This window comes from Portunus trituberculatus, chromosome 39 (assembly GCF_017591435.1).
Source record: "Portunus trituberculatus isolate SZX2019 chromosome 39, ASM1759143v1, whole genome shotgun sequence".
In the NCBI taxonomy this organism is placed as follows: domain Eukaryota; kingdom Metazoa; phylum Arthropoda; class Malacostraca; order Decapoda; family Portunidae; genus Portunus; species Portunus trituberculatus.
The window spans coordinates 2,663,275-2,678,909 of NC_059293.1; the positions used below are offsets into that span (position 1 = coordinate 2,663,275).

The window sequence follows — 15,635 nt, forward strand, 5'->3', positions numbered from 1 at the left end:
TTTAGTGCTTATCAATTTCTGTCTGTGTATTTACCTAGTTGTATTCACCTAGTTGTAGTTTTACAGGGCCTGGGCTTTATGCTCGTGTGGTCCCGTCTCCATATCTACACTTATCCAATTTTTCTTTAAAACTATGTACACTCTTTGCTGACACCACTTCCTCACTCAAACTGTTCCAAGTCTCAACACATCTTTTTGGAAACTAAATTTTTAACATCTCTCAGACATCGTCCCTTCCTTAGTTTCTTACTATGCGATCTTGTGCTTCTAAAGTCATATTCTTCTCTCAGGATCAGTTTCTCATTATCCACTTCATCCATTCCGTTAATCAATTTATAAACTTGTATCAGATCCCCTCTCTCTCTCTTCTCTGCTTCAAGGTTGGTAGATCCATAGCCTTTAGTCTCTCCTCATATGTCATCCCTTTAAATTCTGGAACCATTCTTGTAGCCATTTTTTGTAGTCTCTCTAATTTTCTTATGTGTTTCTTTTTATGGGGAGTCCACACAACTCCTGCATATTCCAATCTAGGTCTTATCTTAGTACTTATCAATTTCTTCATCATTTCCTTGTCCATATAGTGAAATGCTACTCCAATACACTCAACCCTCGATTTGCCGGACCTCCATTTGCCGGATTTCGGATTTGCCGGACAAGAGTCTGTGGGAAAAAAAAAAAAAAAAAAAAGTCCGGGACAAGTCGATTTCAAACTACCGCCAGACAAAGTTCGCAAATCGGGCACTATAGATGGCAGCGGGCGGACATACACGTCTAGTACTGGACTGTAAACAAGTCTGCGTCACACAGTGTTGTGCTACCATCAATATATCTACAGTAAGGTAAATGCTAATAAAAAACAGTACAGATGTGTGTCGGCATTGGCATGTGTTGTTACGTGGTGAGATGATGATGATGATGATGGTCGTCGGAGGTTTTGCCTTTGCCTCGGCACCTCCTGTTACTTCTATTCTTCCTGATCCTGCCTTTCTTTATTTTTCTTTCTCTTGTCTTCCACATCTGGTGCAAAGTCTCTTTCTTCTCCCTCAGTTTTGTTTTTCTGAACAAAAACGTCTGATTTATTTTCAACTTCCTGGTACAGCTGGTGCAGGTGCCGAAATGCCGTTAAAGACAACACTATGTTCCCACCGGAAATTTTTGCCGTTAAACACGGGATTCCGGTAAATCGCGTGCCGTTAAAGCGGGGTTCAACCTGTATAAGGTAAAGTCCGGCAAGGGGGTAGACCCCCGGACATTTTCCATTGCCGGACATTTGCCATTCCCGGACAAGCCTTCCCCCCTTTTAGTCCGGCAAATCGAGGGTTGAGTGTATTCCTTAGCAAATTATACGTTTCTCTGAAAATTCTATCAATATGGTTTACCGGTTGATTATTTTCTTCCATTGTCACTCCCAAGTCCTTTTCCTTTTTTACTTTTTCTAGTTCTACTCTATCTCCCATCTTATAGATTCCCACTGGTTGTCTTTCACTTTTTCCCATTTGCATGACATGGCTTTTGTCCACATTGAATTCCATCTCCCATTTTTTGCTCCATTTCCAGATCTTATTTAAGTCTTCCTGTAGTATTTCACAATCCTCTTTTTGTTTAATGACTCTGCACAGTTTCGCATCGTCCGCAAACAGATTTATGTAGCTGTTCACTCCCTCTGGCATGTCATTTATATATACGAGAAAAAGTATTGGCGCTAATACTGACCCCTGTGGCACTCCGCTGTCTACTGTTCTCCACTTGGACTTCATATCTTTAACTATCATCCTTATTTCTCTCCCCCTTAAGTAATTCTTCATCCATCTCAATGCGCTTCCTTTTAAGCCACCCTTTTCCTCTAACTTCCATAGTAATCTTTCATGTGGCACTTTATCAAACGCCTTTTTTAGATCTAAATAAGTACAGTCAACCCATCCCTCTCTATCTTGTACTTTATCAACTATTCTAGATTAGAAACTCAATAAATTTGTCACACATGACCGACCTTTTCTAAAACCAAATTGGCTATTTGATAATATTTTGTTGTCTTCAAGAAACTCGATCCATTGCTTCTTTATTACTTTTTCACACATCTTGCATTTTACACTAGTTAGTGATACCAGTCTGTAATTTAAAGGTTCTTCCTTCCTTCCGCTCTTATATATGGGAACCACCTCAGCTCTTTTTCACTCCACTGGCACTATTCCATTTTCTATTGAGCATTTTATGTTGTATATAGGACTTGCTAGTTCTTCCCTACATTCTTTTAGTATTCTGCCTGAGACTTCATCCGGTCCCATTGCCTTTTCCTCATCTAGTTCCGTCATCAACTTTTTTATTTCAAGCTTGGTTACTTTAATCTCTTTCATATAGACAGTCTCTCTATTACCCTGTGGTCTTTCAAATTTGGATTCCTTAGTAAAGAGCTCATGAAATTTATATTTAACAGTTCTGCCATACTTTTTGGGTCTTCCACCATTCCGTTTTCTCCTTTTAACCTTTCTATTGTTTCTTTTTGTCTTATTTTTCCATTTATGAATCTGTAGAACAATTTTGGTTGTTCCTTACATTTTCGACAATGTCCTTTTCATAGTTCTTTCTTCTTCCTTTCTCACCTTAGCATATTCATTTCTTGCTGTTTTGAAGTTTTCCTTATTTTCTGGATTTCTGTTTCTTCTCCACCTTTTCCATGCTCCATCTCGTTTCTCCTTTGCCCTAGCACATCTTGCATTAAACCAATCTTTCTTTCCTTCTTCTTTAGGTCTATATTTCCGGACATATTCCCTGACCCCAGTTTTGTATATTTCCAAAAATAAGTTATATTTCTCTTGAACCGTTAATGAGTTTTCCATCTCCTCCCAGTTTACGTTTTAAAATAGTTCTTGAGATTCTCAATATCAGCCTTTCTGTAATTTAATCGGTCTCCTTTGTATGATTCATCTCTATCTTCCTTTCCTTCTTCTATATCCATTTTTAATATTACATGGTCACTCTTTCCCAATGGGCACTTGTATCTTATATCATCGTTAATTGGTATATCCCTTGTAAAATCTAGGTCTAATCTTGCCGGCTCATCGTTTCCTCTGAATCTTGTGTTTTCCTTTACTCTTTGGACCATCAAATTATCTATCATTAGGTTCAGGAATCTATCTCCCAGGCATCTTCCCCATACCACTTTCATAATTTTCCCAGTCTACCTCCTTACAGTTGAAATCTCCTACCAATATCACTTTTCTCCTTTCCTTAATGATTCTTGTAAGACTCCTTATTGTGTCATCTATCATGTCTCTATATTCTTGGTTAGTCCATGAGTTTGTTTTGGTGGCACATATGTTCCAATGATTGTTAACTCCTTTTTGTTAATATGCATCTTAACATACAGTATTTCTGATTTTCCTTCCCAAACTCCACTTGATTTACCACTATCTCCTTCCTTAACATCATCATGACTCCTCCTCCTCCTTTACCCACTCTGTCTCTCCTCCATATATTATACCTTTTATCTATGTCTATTTTTATTGCCTCATTTAACTTTGTTTCCACCAGGCATACAATATCTGGTTCTTCTTTCTTTATGTAATCTCTTAATTCTAATTTACTAGATAAAATCCCATCTATGTTTGTATACATCATTTTTAATCTCTTGTTCTTATCATTTTTAGTTAAACTTGCTCCATTTTTTCTCTTCTTTCTCTTTATATACCATTTCCTTATCCTGTCTCCTATAATTCTCCAAAAAATGCCTTCTTCTCCTCCTCTGACCTTTCATTATTTTTTCTCTTGCTTCTGCCACCAGTTCATTGTGTCTCTTCTTTCCTCCTCATTTCTATTTTTCTTTATATATATATATATATATATATATATATATATATATATATATATATATATATATATATATATATATATATATATATATATATATATATATATATATATATATATATATATATATATATATATATATATATATATATATCTTTGCAACCTTCTGTTTCTCTGAGTTTTGTTTTTCTATATAATACTTCTTCTGCTGCTGCTTGTGATTTTAGTAATATCTTAATTGGTCTCACTGTTCCTTCTTGATATGGTCCCATTCTATGGATTTCTTCTACTTCCTCTTCTAAGTTTTGTCTATCCTCGTCATTCAGATGTTTTAGTAGGTCTTTTACTGATTTCATTTCGTCTTTTTCCCTTCTTGGTCTATATTTAACATTTTTTTCTTTCAGTCCAAAAATAATTACACTCTTCTTTTTTTCTGGAATTTCTCTTACTAAATTTTCTTTTTTCTTGAGGACTCCTATCATTTTGCTTGTCATATTTTCATCTCTTTCTTTTAACTGTTCTTGAAATACTTCTTGAAATGATTCCTTGTCTTTCTTATCTTGGATTCTCCATGCTTGTACTTCTTTTTTAATCACGTCTTGTACTCTTTCTTCTTCTTTGTTAACTAGATCTTTTAGCTTCTCTTTTCTTTCTCGGCTTTACCGAGTCCTTCTTCCATCAATTTCTTATAGTTCGCTATTTGGACTTTAATTCTTCATTTTCGGTTCTTAGCCTAGTTTCGTTTTCTTCCACTCTTTTTATCCTTTCTTTCAATTTCTGGAGCTCTTTATCCTGTTCTTCATTCTCTTTCATTCCCATACTCTCCTTTATCAATTTATCTAATTTACGTTCGATAGTCAAGACTCTATCAAATAGTGAAGTTTGCGCCGTATCAAAGCCTTCAAATTCTCTTTCTCCCTCACCAACATTGTCATCATCAGCTTTCATTCTTTCCCTTGTCACATACCTGCATTTAGATGGAATATCTTTCTCACTCATTATTATTTAACACTGTATTCATGAAAAAAAAATGAGTCCACAATTTTTGCCCAGGCCACTGCAAACCCAAACAAAGGTAGTGAAGATCAGCTGATTCTCGGGAACGACACTATTGCGTGCTTCCTCTACCGCGTCTCGTGTGTGTGTATTTACCTAGTTGTAGTTTTACTGGGCCTGGGCTTTATGCTCGTGTGGCCCCGTCCCGTCTCCATATCTACACTTATCCAATCTTACTTTAAAAGTATGCACACTCGTTGCAGACACTACTTCTTCATTTAAACTGTTCCACGTCTCAATACATCTTTGCAGAAAACTATATTTTTTAACATCTCTCAGACATCTTCCTTTTCTCAGCTTTTTACTATGCGATCTTGTGCTTCGAATGTTATATTCTTCTCTCAGGATCAGTTTCTCATTATCCACTTGGTCCATTCCGTTGATCAATTTAAAAACTTGTATGAGGTCTCCTCTCTCCCTTCTTTGTTCCAGGGTTGGTAGATCCATAACCTTTAGTCTCTCCTCATATGTCATCCCTTCAAATTCTGGAACCATTCTTGTAGCCATTTTTGTAGTCTCTCCAATTTCCTATGTGTTTCTTTTTATAAGGGTCACACTACTCCTGCATATTCCAATCTGGGTCTTATTAAAGTACTTATCAATTTCTTCATCATTTCTTTGTCCATGTGGTGAAATGCTACTCCAATATTCCTTAGCAAATTATATGTTTCTCTAAAAATTCTATCAATATGGCTTACTGGTTGATTGTTTTCTTCCATCGTCACTCCTAAGTCCTTTTCCTTTTTTACTTTCTCCAGTTCTACTCCATCTCCCATCTCATAGATTCCCACGGGTCGTCTTTCACTCTATCCCATTTCCATGACATGGCTTTTGTTCACATTGAATTCCATTTCCCACTTTTTGCTCCATTCCCATATCTTCTTTAGGTCTTCTTGCAGTATTTCACAATCCTCTTTTTGCTTTATAACTCTGCACAGTCTCGTATCATCTGCAAACAGATTTATGTAGCTGTTCACTCCTTCTGGCATGTCGTTAATATAAATGAGGAAAAGTATTGCCGCTAATACTGACCCCTGTGGCACTCCGCTTTTTACTGCTCTCCACTTGGACTTCATATCTTTAACTACCGTCATTATTTCTCTCCCCCTCAAGTAATTTTCCATTCATCTCAATGTGTGTTTGTGTGTGTTTTAATCGCACACTGCCACAGTTGAGTTGCAAGGCAGTGTTATGATATTGGTAAAGACATTTGTTGGCTGCAAACAATGGAAACACTCACTTCACTGAACTTCAAAACACAGTCCAACTATAAGAACTTTTTATCGGTGAAAATATTAAGCTTTGTGATGACCCAACCTTAATACCTGCTAACCTACTCTTTGCCTCTTCCACCTCCCCTCCATCATCTCTGTCTCCTGCTTCTCCCCTGCTATCACCTTCTCCTCTTCCTCCTCTGATTCTACTTCTCTCTCCACAACTACCCCCACACCACCTCCTCCTCCTCCTACTACTACTACTACTACTACTACTACTACTACTACTACTACTTTCCTTCTCTCCTTACTACCACCTCTACCTCTCCCACCATCCTTCTTCTCCAATCCTCTATTCTCCTACTACTCTGAACAGTACCCTGTCTCGCCCACTGCAAGATAGTTTCCTCCCGGCCCATAGTTACACTGTCCTCCCCACATGAGGACAGGGTAGTGGTACCAGAATGGGTTAGTGGAAGTGGCACCATGACATAAAATCATCATGCACCAATTTTGATGGGCTGTACTCAAGCAGGTTTGAATTCCTCATACACAGACCTGCACATCTCTCATGCACAGATCTACACATCTCAAACATCTCAAACAGAGGTAGCAAACCATATCATTATCCAAAAAATCCCTCATATTACCACATTACATGGAATTACTCTACATATAATAATTCAGTGAACTAACTTGAAAAAAAGAAGGATTAACATTTAATATTTTACCTTAGATTTCATGTCAAAGAACTCTTTCTTCATGGCACCAATATACAGTTTGTAGTACTTGTTGGAGTTTGCTAATTCAGATAAGTCTTCTGATGATGTTGGCAGGGAATGGGATTTGCCGAGTGAAGTACTTGCAGCGCTGGTTCCTGGTTGTGCTGAAAAATACACACATACAATGGGAATAAACTCTATGTATCAAGCAATAAAGAGACATGTGGCTGTGTGGAGGTGCAAGAATGCTAGAGCACTCTCATCTTCTTTGTCTGTATGAATTGCTTTCATTTGTTTGTATCTGGTGTCTGCATGAGCTTTGGACAAACACGAAACAAATTCACTACACTATTGACAAAAGAGAAGCAATAAGAATGTGACTGATGTGTGTGTGTGAATGCATGGTGCCTCGTCTGCACCATTCTGTGGATTGCCAGCATGATGAACATAAAAAACAAATTATTACTATCATCATTATCATTATTTTCATTACTGTTACCATTACACACATACATTACCATGAGTTTACACAAAGCATGCATAAAGTCGCAATGATTACAATACTCATGATGCTTTCCATAATACATCCAGTAATTCACCTCATGATCTAGGATGGAACTTTCACAACTGGCTGGCAGGTCTGAGCCTCACTGGACACTGTGCAGGATACCCTCATTGGCAATAATGGTGCTGACAAGTGGCCACGGTAAAGCATCCACAAACACAAATACACACAAACACAACCACCCACACACACACACACACACACACACACACACACACACACACACACACACACATTTTTGGAAATATACAAAACAGGAGTCAGGGAATATGTCCTGAAATATAGACCTAAAGAAGAAGGAAAGAAAGATTGGTTTAATGCAAGGTGTGCTAGGGCAAAGGAGAAAAGAGATGGAGCATGGAAAAAAGGGAGGAGAAATAGAAATCCAACAAATAAGGATAACTTCAAGGCAGCGAGAAATGAATATGTTAAGGTGAGGAAGGAAGAGGAAAAGAACTTTGAAAAGGACATTGTCGAAAAATTGTAAGGAGCAACCAAAATTGTTCTACAGATTCATAAATGGAAAAATTAGGCAAAAAAAAAAACAATAGAAAGGTTAAAGGGAGAGAACGGGATGGTGGAAGATCCTAAAAGTATGGCAGAACTATTAAATAATAAATTCCAGGAGGTCTTTACTAAGGAATCCAAATTTGAAAGGCCACAGGGTAATAGAGAGACAGTCTATATGAAAGAGATTAAAGTAACCAAGCTTGAAATAAAAGAGTTAATGAAGGAACTGGATGAAGAGAAGGCAATGGGACCAGATGAAGTCTCAGGCAGAATACTGAAAGAATGTAGGGAAGAACTAGCAAGTCTTATATACAACATCATAAAATGCTCAATAGAAAATGGAACAGTACAAATAGAATGGAAAAGAGCTGAGGTGGTTCCCATATATAAGAGCAGAAGGAAAAAAGAACCTTTAAATTACAGACCGGTATCACTAACTAGTGTAATATGCAAGATGTGTGAAAGAATAATAAAGAAACAATGGATCGAGTTCCTTGAAGATAACAAATTAATATCAAATAGCCAATTTGGTTTTAGAAAAAGACAGTCATATGTAACTAATTTATTGAGTTTCTATTCTAGAATAGTTGATAGAGTACAAGAGAGACTGTATTTATTTGGATTTAAAAAAGGCGTTTGACAAAGTGGCACATGCAAGACTACTATGGAAGTTAGAGGAGAAGGATGGCTTAAAAGGAAGCACATTGAGATGGATAGAAAATCATTTGAGGGGGAGAGAAATAAGGACGGTAGTTAAAGATATGAAGTCCAAGTGGAGAGCAGTAGAAAGCGGAGTGCCACAGAGGTCAGTATTGGCACCAATACTTTTCCTCATTTATATTAACGACATGCCAGAAGGTGTGAACAGCTACATAAATCTGTTTGCAGATGATATGAAACTGTGCAGAGTTATAAAGCAAAAAGAGGATTGTGAAATACTGCAAGAAGACCTAAATAAGATCTGGGAATGGAGTGGGAAGTGGGAAATGGAATTCGATGTGAACAAGAGCCATGTCATAGAAATGGGAAAGAGTGAAAGACGACCCTTGGGAATCTATAAGATGGAAGATGGAGTAGAACTGGAGAAAGTAAAAAAGGAAAAGGACTTAGGAGTGACGATGGAAGAAAACAATCAACCAGTAAGCCATATTGATAGAATTTTTAGAGAAACATATAATTTGCTAAGGAATATTGGAGTAGCATTTCACTACATGGACAAAGAAATGATGAAGAAATTCATAAGTACTATAATAAGACCCAGATTGGAATATGCAGGAATAGTGTGGACCCCTCATAAAAAGAAACACATATGAAGTTGGAGAGACTACAAAAAATGGCTACAAGAATGGTTCCAGAATTTGAAGGGATGACATATGAGGAGAGACTAAAGGCTATGGATCTACCAACCCTGGAACAAAGAAGGGAGAGAGGAGATCTGATACAAGTTTATAAATTGATCAACGGAATGGACCAAGTGGATAATGAGAAACTGATCCTGAGAGAAGAATATGACATCCGAAGCACAAGATCGCATAGTAAAAAGCTGAGAAAAGGAAGATGTCTGAGAGATGTTAAAAAATATAGTTTCCCGCAAAGATGTATTGAGACGTGGAACAGTTTAAATGAAGTAGTGTCTGCAATGAGTGTGCATACTTTTAAAGTAAGACTGGATAAGTGTAGATATGGAAACGGGGTGGGCGACATGAGCATAAAGCCCAGGCCCTGTAAAACTACAACTAGGTAAATACAACTAGGTAAATACACACACACACACACACACACACACACACACACACACACACACACACACACACACACACACACACACACACACACACACAGTGAAAGAGAGGAATGACGAAAGAACAGAGGAGGAAAAGACCAAGTTTTATTGGAGGATGAGAAATGGGAGGCTAAAGAAGTGGTGGATAAAACAGACGGAATAGACATTACATGGAAGAAAGAGACTAGGAATGGAATACAAGTGACTTACATGAATATAGATGGATTTCTGTCTAAGAGGCTAGAATGTATGGATTACCTAAGAAATAACGAACCAGACATAATGTGTGTAGTGGAAACAAAGCTAAGGCCCTAAATAAAGCTAGACTGGTTTGTTGTAAAATACTACAAAGTATGGAGAAATGATAGAAAAAATAAAGGAGGTGGTGGTATAATGGTTCTTACTAAGGAAGATCTGATAGTGAAGGTGGTGAACTATAGTAAGAGAAATGAGGAAGTGATAAGTATGCTTATAACAGATGGCAGGAGGGACATTAATATTATAACAGTATACATACCACCCAGAACCAATGCTTGGGAATATGAACAATACCAAATGGTGATGAGAAATACTCTAGACAGAATGAAGCAAGAACTCATCAGAAAGGATAGAGTGATGGTAGTCGGAGACTTTAATTGTAAAGAAATAGTGTGGAAAGACTACGAAGTGGTGAACAGCGGTGAGTGGGCAGAGGAATTGTTAAAGGTAGCAACAAATAACTTGATGACACAGTGGGTGAGATCACCAACAAGGTGCAGGGGACAAGATGTTGCAGCAAGGTTGGATTTGGTATTTACCAGGGCATCTCTAAAGAGGAAATTGAACATAAATGTCCCTTGGGGAGAAGCGATCATGATGTCCTAAGCTTTGAGCTGGATACGGAATTAAGCACGAATAAGATTGTGGAACGCAGGGAGGAAAAATTAAATTATATTAGGGCAAATTATAACCATATAAGGGAGTTCTTTCATGAAATTGACTGGTCCGTGGTATACCAGGAAAGGGATATGCAATTGAAATACGATAAATTTATGGACTTGTATAACTCTCCTGTGAAAAAGGTTTGTGCCATATTACAGAAAAAGGACTTTAAATAATAAACAGTGGTTTAATAGAAATTGATAAGAAGCAAAAAAGAACAAAGAAAAGGCATGGAAGAAACTTTAGAAAAACAGTGATGTATTATCAAGAGAAGTTTACAAAACAGCAAGGAATAGATATGTTGAAGTAAGGAGAACAGCACAGAACAGAGGGTGGTGAAAAACTGTGATAGTGACCCAAAAATGTTTTACAAATTCATAAATGGAAAACTAAATACGTATAAGGGAGGCAATAGTAAAGGTAAAAAATGGGGAAGAAGTATATGAGGATGCTGGATATATAGCTGAAATTTTGAACAACAACTTTTGCAAAGTGTTTACAAAGGAGGAGCATTTTATGGGAGGAAGGCCTACGGCAACAAGGATGGTACCAGGACTCAGGGAGTTAGACTATGAGGAAAGACTGAGGAAGCTGGGGCTGACCACATTAGAAGAGAGAAGAACCAGAGGACACATGATATCTATGTATAAATTGGTGAACAAGATTGACATACTGGACAGAGAGTTGATAAAGGTGACCACAAGTAATCATCTCCGAGGACATGGAAAAAAGCTAATAAAAGACATCTGTCTAAATGACATGAGAAAATACAGTTTCCCGCATCATAGCATTGAAATGTGGAATAAACTGAGCAGTGATGTTGTTGATGCGGTGTGTGTCAATCAGATGAAAGAGAGATATGACAGGAATGGACAAGAAGACAGGACACAGAAAGCTTAGCTCTGGCCCTGTAATACACAAATAGGTAAATACACACACACACACACACACACACACACACACACACACACACACACACACACAAAGGAGGAACATTTTATGGGAGGAAGGCATACGGAAATAAAGCAAATGCATGACATCATGGTTACTAAGGAAGATGTAAGGATAATTATAAGCAATCTGGATATTAATAAATCAATGGGGCCTGATGGCATATCTGGGAGGTTGCTAAATGAATGTAAGGATCAATTGTTGAACCCTGTATTTGATATTGTGGAAACCTCCATACGAACAGGATTAGTCCCGAAAGAGTGGAAAAGAGCTGACATTGTGCCTATATATAAGAATGGTAGTAGAATGGAACCGCTAAATTATAGACCAGTATCGTTGACTAGTATATTGTGCAAGGTATGTTAAGAAGTAATTAAAGCTAAGTGGAATGAGTATCTAGAAAGTGAAAACATTCTGAGTGAAAGACAGTTTGGTTTCAGAAAAAGAATATCGTGCGTATCCAATTTATTATGTTTTTATTCAAGAGTGACTGACATACTACAACATAGAGAGGGATGGGTGGATGCTATCTACCTGGACTTGAGAAAGGCCTTTGATAAAGTACCACAGAATAGACTGATGTGGAAACTAAATAAGATTGGAGGAGTAAATGATACACTAGCAAAATGGATGGAAAATTACTTAATGGGAAGAGAAATGAGAACAGTGGTGAGAGGAAGGAAGTCCGAGTGGAAGAAGGTAACCAGTGGAGTTCCACAAGGGTCAGTGCTTGGTCCCATTATGTTTTTTATTTATGTTAATGATATGCCAGTAGGAATTGACAGTTACATGAAAATGTTTGCGGACGATACTAAAATTATGAGGAGAGTAAAGAATGTGGAAGATTGTAACAAGTTACAGGAAGATCTTGATAAAATATATGAGTGGAATAAGGAGTGGCAGATGGAATTTAATATAGACAAGACCCATGTTATGAAAATGGGAAGTAGATACAGACCAAACAGGGATTACAGGCTGGGTGATGAGAAAATTAAAGAGACCAATGAGGAGAAAGACTTAGGAGTAACCGTGCAAAACACCTTGTCACCGGAGAAACACATTAACAAGATTTTTTGGAAAACATATAACATGCTTCAAAATATTGGCCTTGCATTCCACTACCTAGATGAAGGAATGATGAAGAAGATATTATGTACCTTAATAAGACCCCAGTTAGAATATGCAGCTTGTGTCTGGTCACCGCATATGAAGAAAAATGTGAATAAGGTAGAAAGGGTACAGAGGCTGGCAACAAGGATGGTACCAGGACTCAGGGAGTTAGACTATGAGGAAAGACTGAGGAAGCTGGGGCTGACCACATTAGAAGAGAGAAGAACAAGAGGAGACATGATATCTATGTATAAATTGGTGAACAAGATTGACATACTGGACAGAGAGTTGATAAAGGTGACCACAAGTAATCATCTCCGAGGACATGGAAAAAAGCTAATAAAAGACATCTGTCTAAATGACATGAGAAAATACAGTTTCCCGCATCATAGCATTGAAAAGTGAAATAAACTGAGCAGTGATGTTGTTGACGCGGTGTGTGTCAATCAGATGAAAGAGAGATATGACAGGAATGGACAAGGAGACAGGACACAGAGAGCTTAGCTCTGGCCCTGTAATACACAAATAGGTAAATACACACACACACACACACACACACACACACACACACACACACACACACACACACACACACACACACTATGGAGACGGGACAGTACGAGCATAGCTCTTTTCCCGTATGTTACAATTAGGTAAATACAATTAGGTAAATACACACACACACACACACACACACACACACACACACACACACAAAGGAGGAACATTTTATGGGAGGAAGGCCTACGGAAATAAAGCAAATGCAGGACATCATGGTTACTAAGGAAGATGTAAGGATAATTATAAGCAATCCGGATATTAATAAATCAATGGGGCCTGATGGCATATCTGGGAGGTTGCTAAATGAATGTAAGGATCAATTGTTGAACCCCGTATTTGATATTGTGGATACCTCCATACGAACAGGATTAGTCCTGAAAGAGTGGAAAAGAGCTGACATTGTGCCTATATATAAGAATGGTAGTAGAATAGAACCGCTAAATTATAGACCAGTATCGTTGACTAGTATATTGTGCAAGGTATGTTAAGAAGTAATTAAAGCTAAGTGGAGTGAGTATCTAGAAAGTGAAAACATTCTGAGTGAAAGACAGTTTGGTTTCAGAAAAAGAATATCGTGCGTATCCAATTCATTATGTTTTTATTCAAGAGTGACTGACATACTACAACATAGAGAGGGATGGGTGGATGCTATCTACCTGGACTTGAGAAAGGCCTTTGATAAAGTACCACACAATAGACTGATGTGGAAACTAAAGAAGATTGGAGGAGTAAATGATGAACTAGCAAAATGGATAGAAAATTACTTAATGGGAAAAGAAATGAGAACAGTGGTGAGAGGAAGGAAGTCCGAGTGGAAGAAGGTAACCAGTGGAGTTCCACAAGGGTCAGTGCTTGGTCCCATCATGTTTTTGATTTATGTTAATGATATGCCAGTATAAATTGACAGTTACATGAACATGTTTGCGGACGATACTAAAATTATGAGGAGAGTAAAGAATATGGAAGATTGTAACAAGTTACAGGAAGATCTTGATAAAATATATGAGTGGAGTAAGGAGTGGCAGATGGAATTTAATATAGACAAGACCCATGTTATGAAAATGGGAAGAAGTAGATACAGACCAAACAGGGATTACAGGCTGGGTGATGAGAAAATTAAAGAGACCAATTTTTTTTTTTTTTTTTTTTTTTTTTTACATTACAAGGGCACTGGCCAAGGGCAAACAAAGTGTTGGAAAAAAAAAAATCCCGCTGGTTGCCAGGCCCTGTTAAGAAGAAAGGAGAAAGAGAAAAAACAAAAAAATCTAAAAGGAGGGTCCAGTTAACGTAAGAGGTGTCTTGACACTCCTCTTTTGAAAGAGTTTAAGTCATAGGCAGGTGGAAATACAGACACAGGTAGAGAGTTCCAGAGTTTACCAGTGTAGGGAATGAAGGAGTGAAGATACTGGTTAACTCTTGCATTAGGAAGATGGACAGAATAGGGATGAGAAGAAGTAGAGAGTCTTGTGCAGCGAGGCCGCAGGAGGGGGAAGGCATGCAGTTAGCAAGTTCAGAAGAGCAGACAGCATGAAAACAGCGGTAGAAGACAGATAAAGATGCAACATTGCGGCGGTGACTTAAAGAATCAAGACAGTCAGTTAGAGGAGAAGAATTGATAAGACGAAAAGCTTTAGATTCCACCTTGTTTAGTAAAGCTGTGTGTGGATCCCCCAGACATGAGAGCCATACTCCATACACGGGCGGATAAGGCCCTTGTACAGAGCAAGCAGCTGGGAGGGAGAGAAAATGGACGAAGACGCCATAGGACACCTAACTTCTTGGAAGCTGATTTAGCAAGAGTAGAGATGTGAAATTTCCAGTTTAGATTTTAGTGAAGGATAGACCGAGTGTGTTTAATGTAGAGGAGAGGGAAGTTGAGTGTTATTGAAGAAGAGAGGATAGTTGTCTGGAAGGTTATGTCGAGTAGATAGTTGTAGAAATTGAGTTTTGAGGCATTGAACAAAACCAGGTTTTCTGCCCCAATCAGAAACAAGTGAAAGATCAGAAGTTAGGCGTCCTATAGCATCTCGCCTTGAGTCATTTAATTGTTGTTGGGTTGGGCGTCTGTTGAACGCTGTTGAATAATGCAGGGTGGTATCATCAGCATAGGAGTGGATAGGGCATTGAGTCAGATTTAGGAGATCATTGATGAATAATAGAAAGAGAGTGGGTGATAGGACAGAACCCTGTGGAACACCACTGTTGATAGTTTTAGGGAAGAACAGTGACCGTCTACTACAGCAGCAATAGAACGATCGGAAAGGAAACTAGAGATGAAGGTACAGAGAGAAGGATAGAATCCGAGGAGGGTAGTTTAGAAATTAAAGATTTGTGCCAGACTCTATCGAAGGCTTTCGATATGTCAAGGCCGACAGCAAAGGTTTCACCAAGTCCCTAAAGAGGATGACCAAGATTCAGTTAGGAAAGTAAGAAGA

General features: G+C 38.1%; 1 protein-coding gene across 5 annotated transcripts in view; it reads right to left on the reverse strand.

Moving 5' to 3' along the window:
- Positions 1 to 15,635, reverse strand: part of LOC123515448 (F-box only protein 28-like) — a 185,558-nt gene that overhangs the window by 125,166 nt on the left and 44,757 nt on the right. For all 5 annotated transcript variants that reach the window (XM_045274021.1, XM_045274018.1, XM_045274020.1 and 2 more), the window contains exon 6: positions 6,809 to 6,963. In XM_045274021.1, coding sequence (XP_045129956.1) covers positions 6,809 to 6,963 — 155 coding nt within the window. The remainder of the gene's footprint in view (positions 1 to 6,808; positions 6,964 to 15,635) is intronic.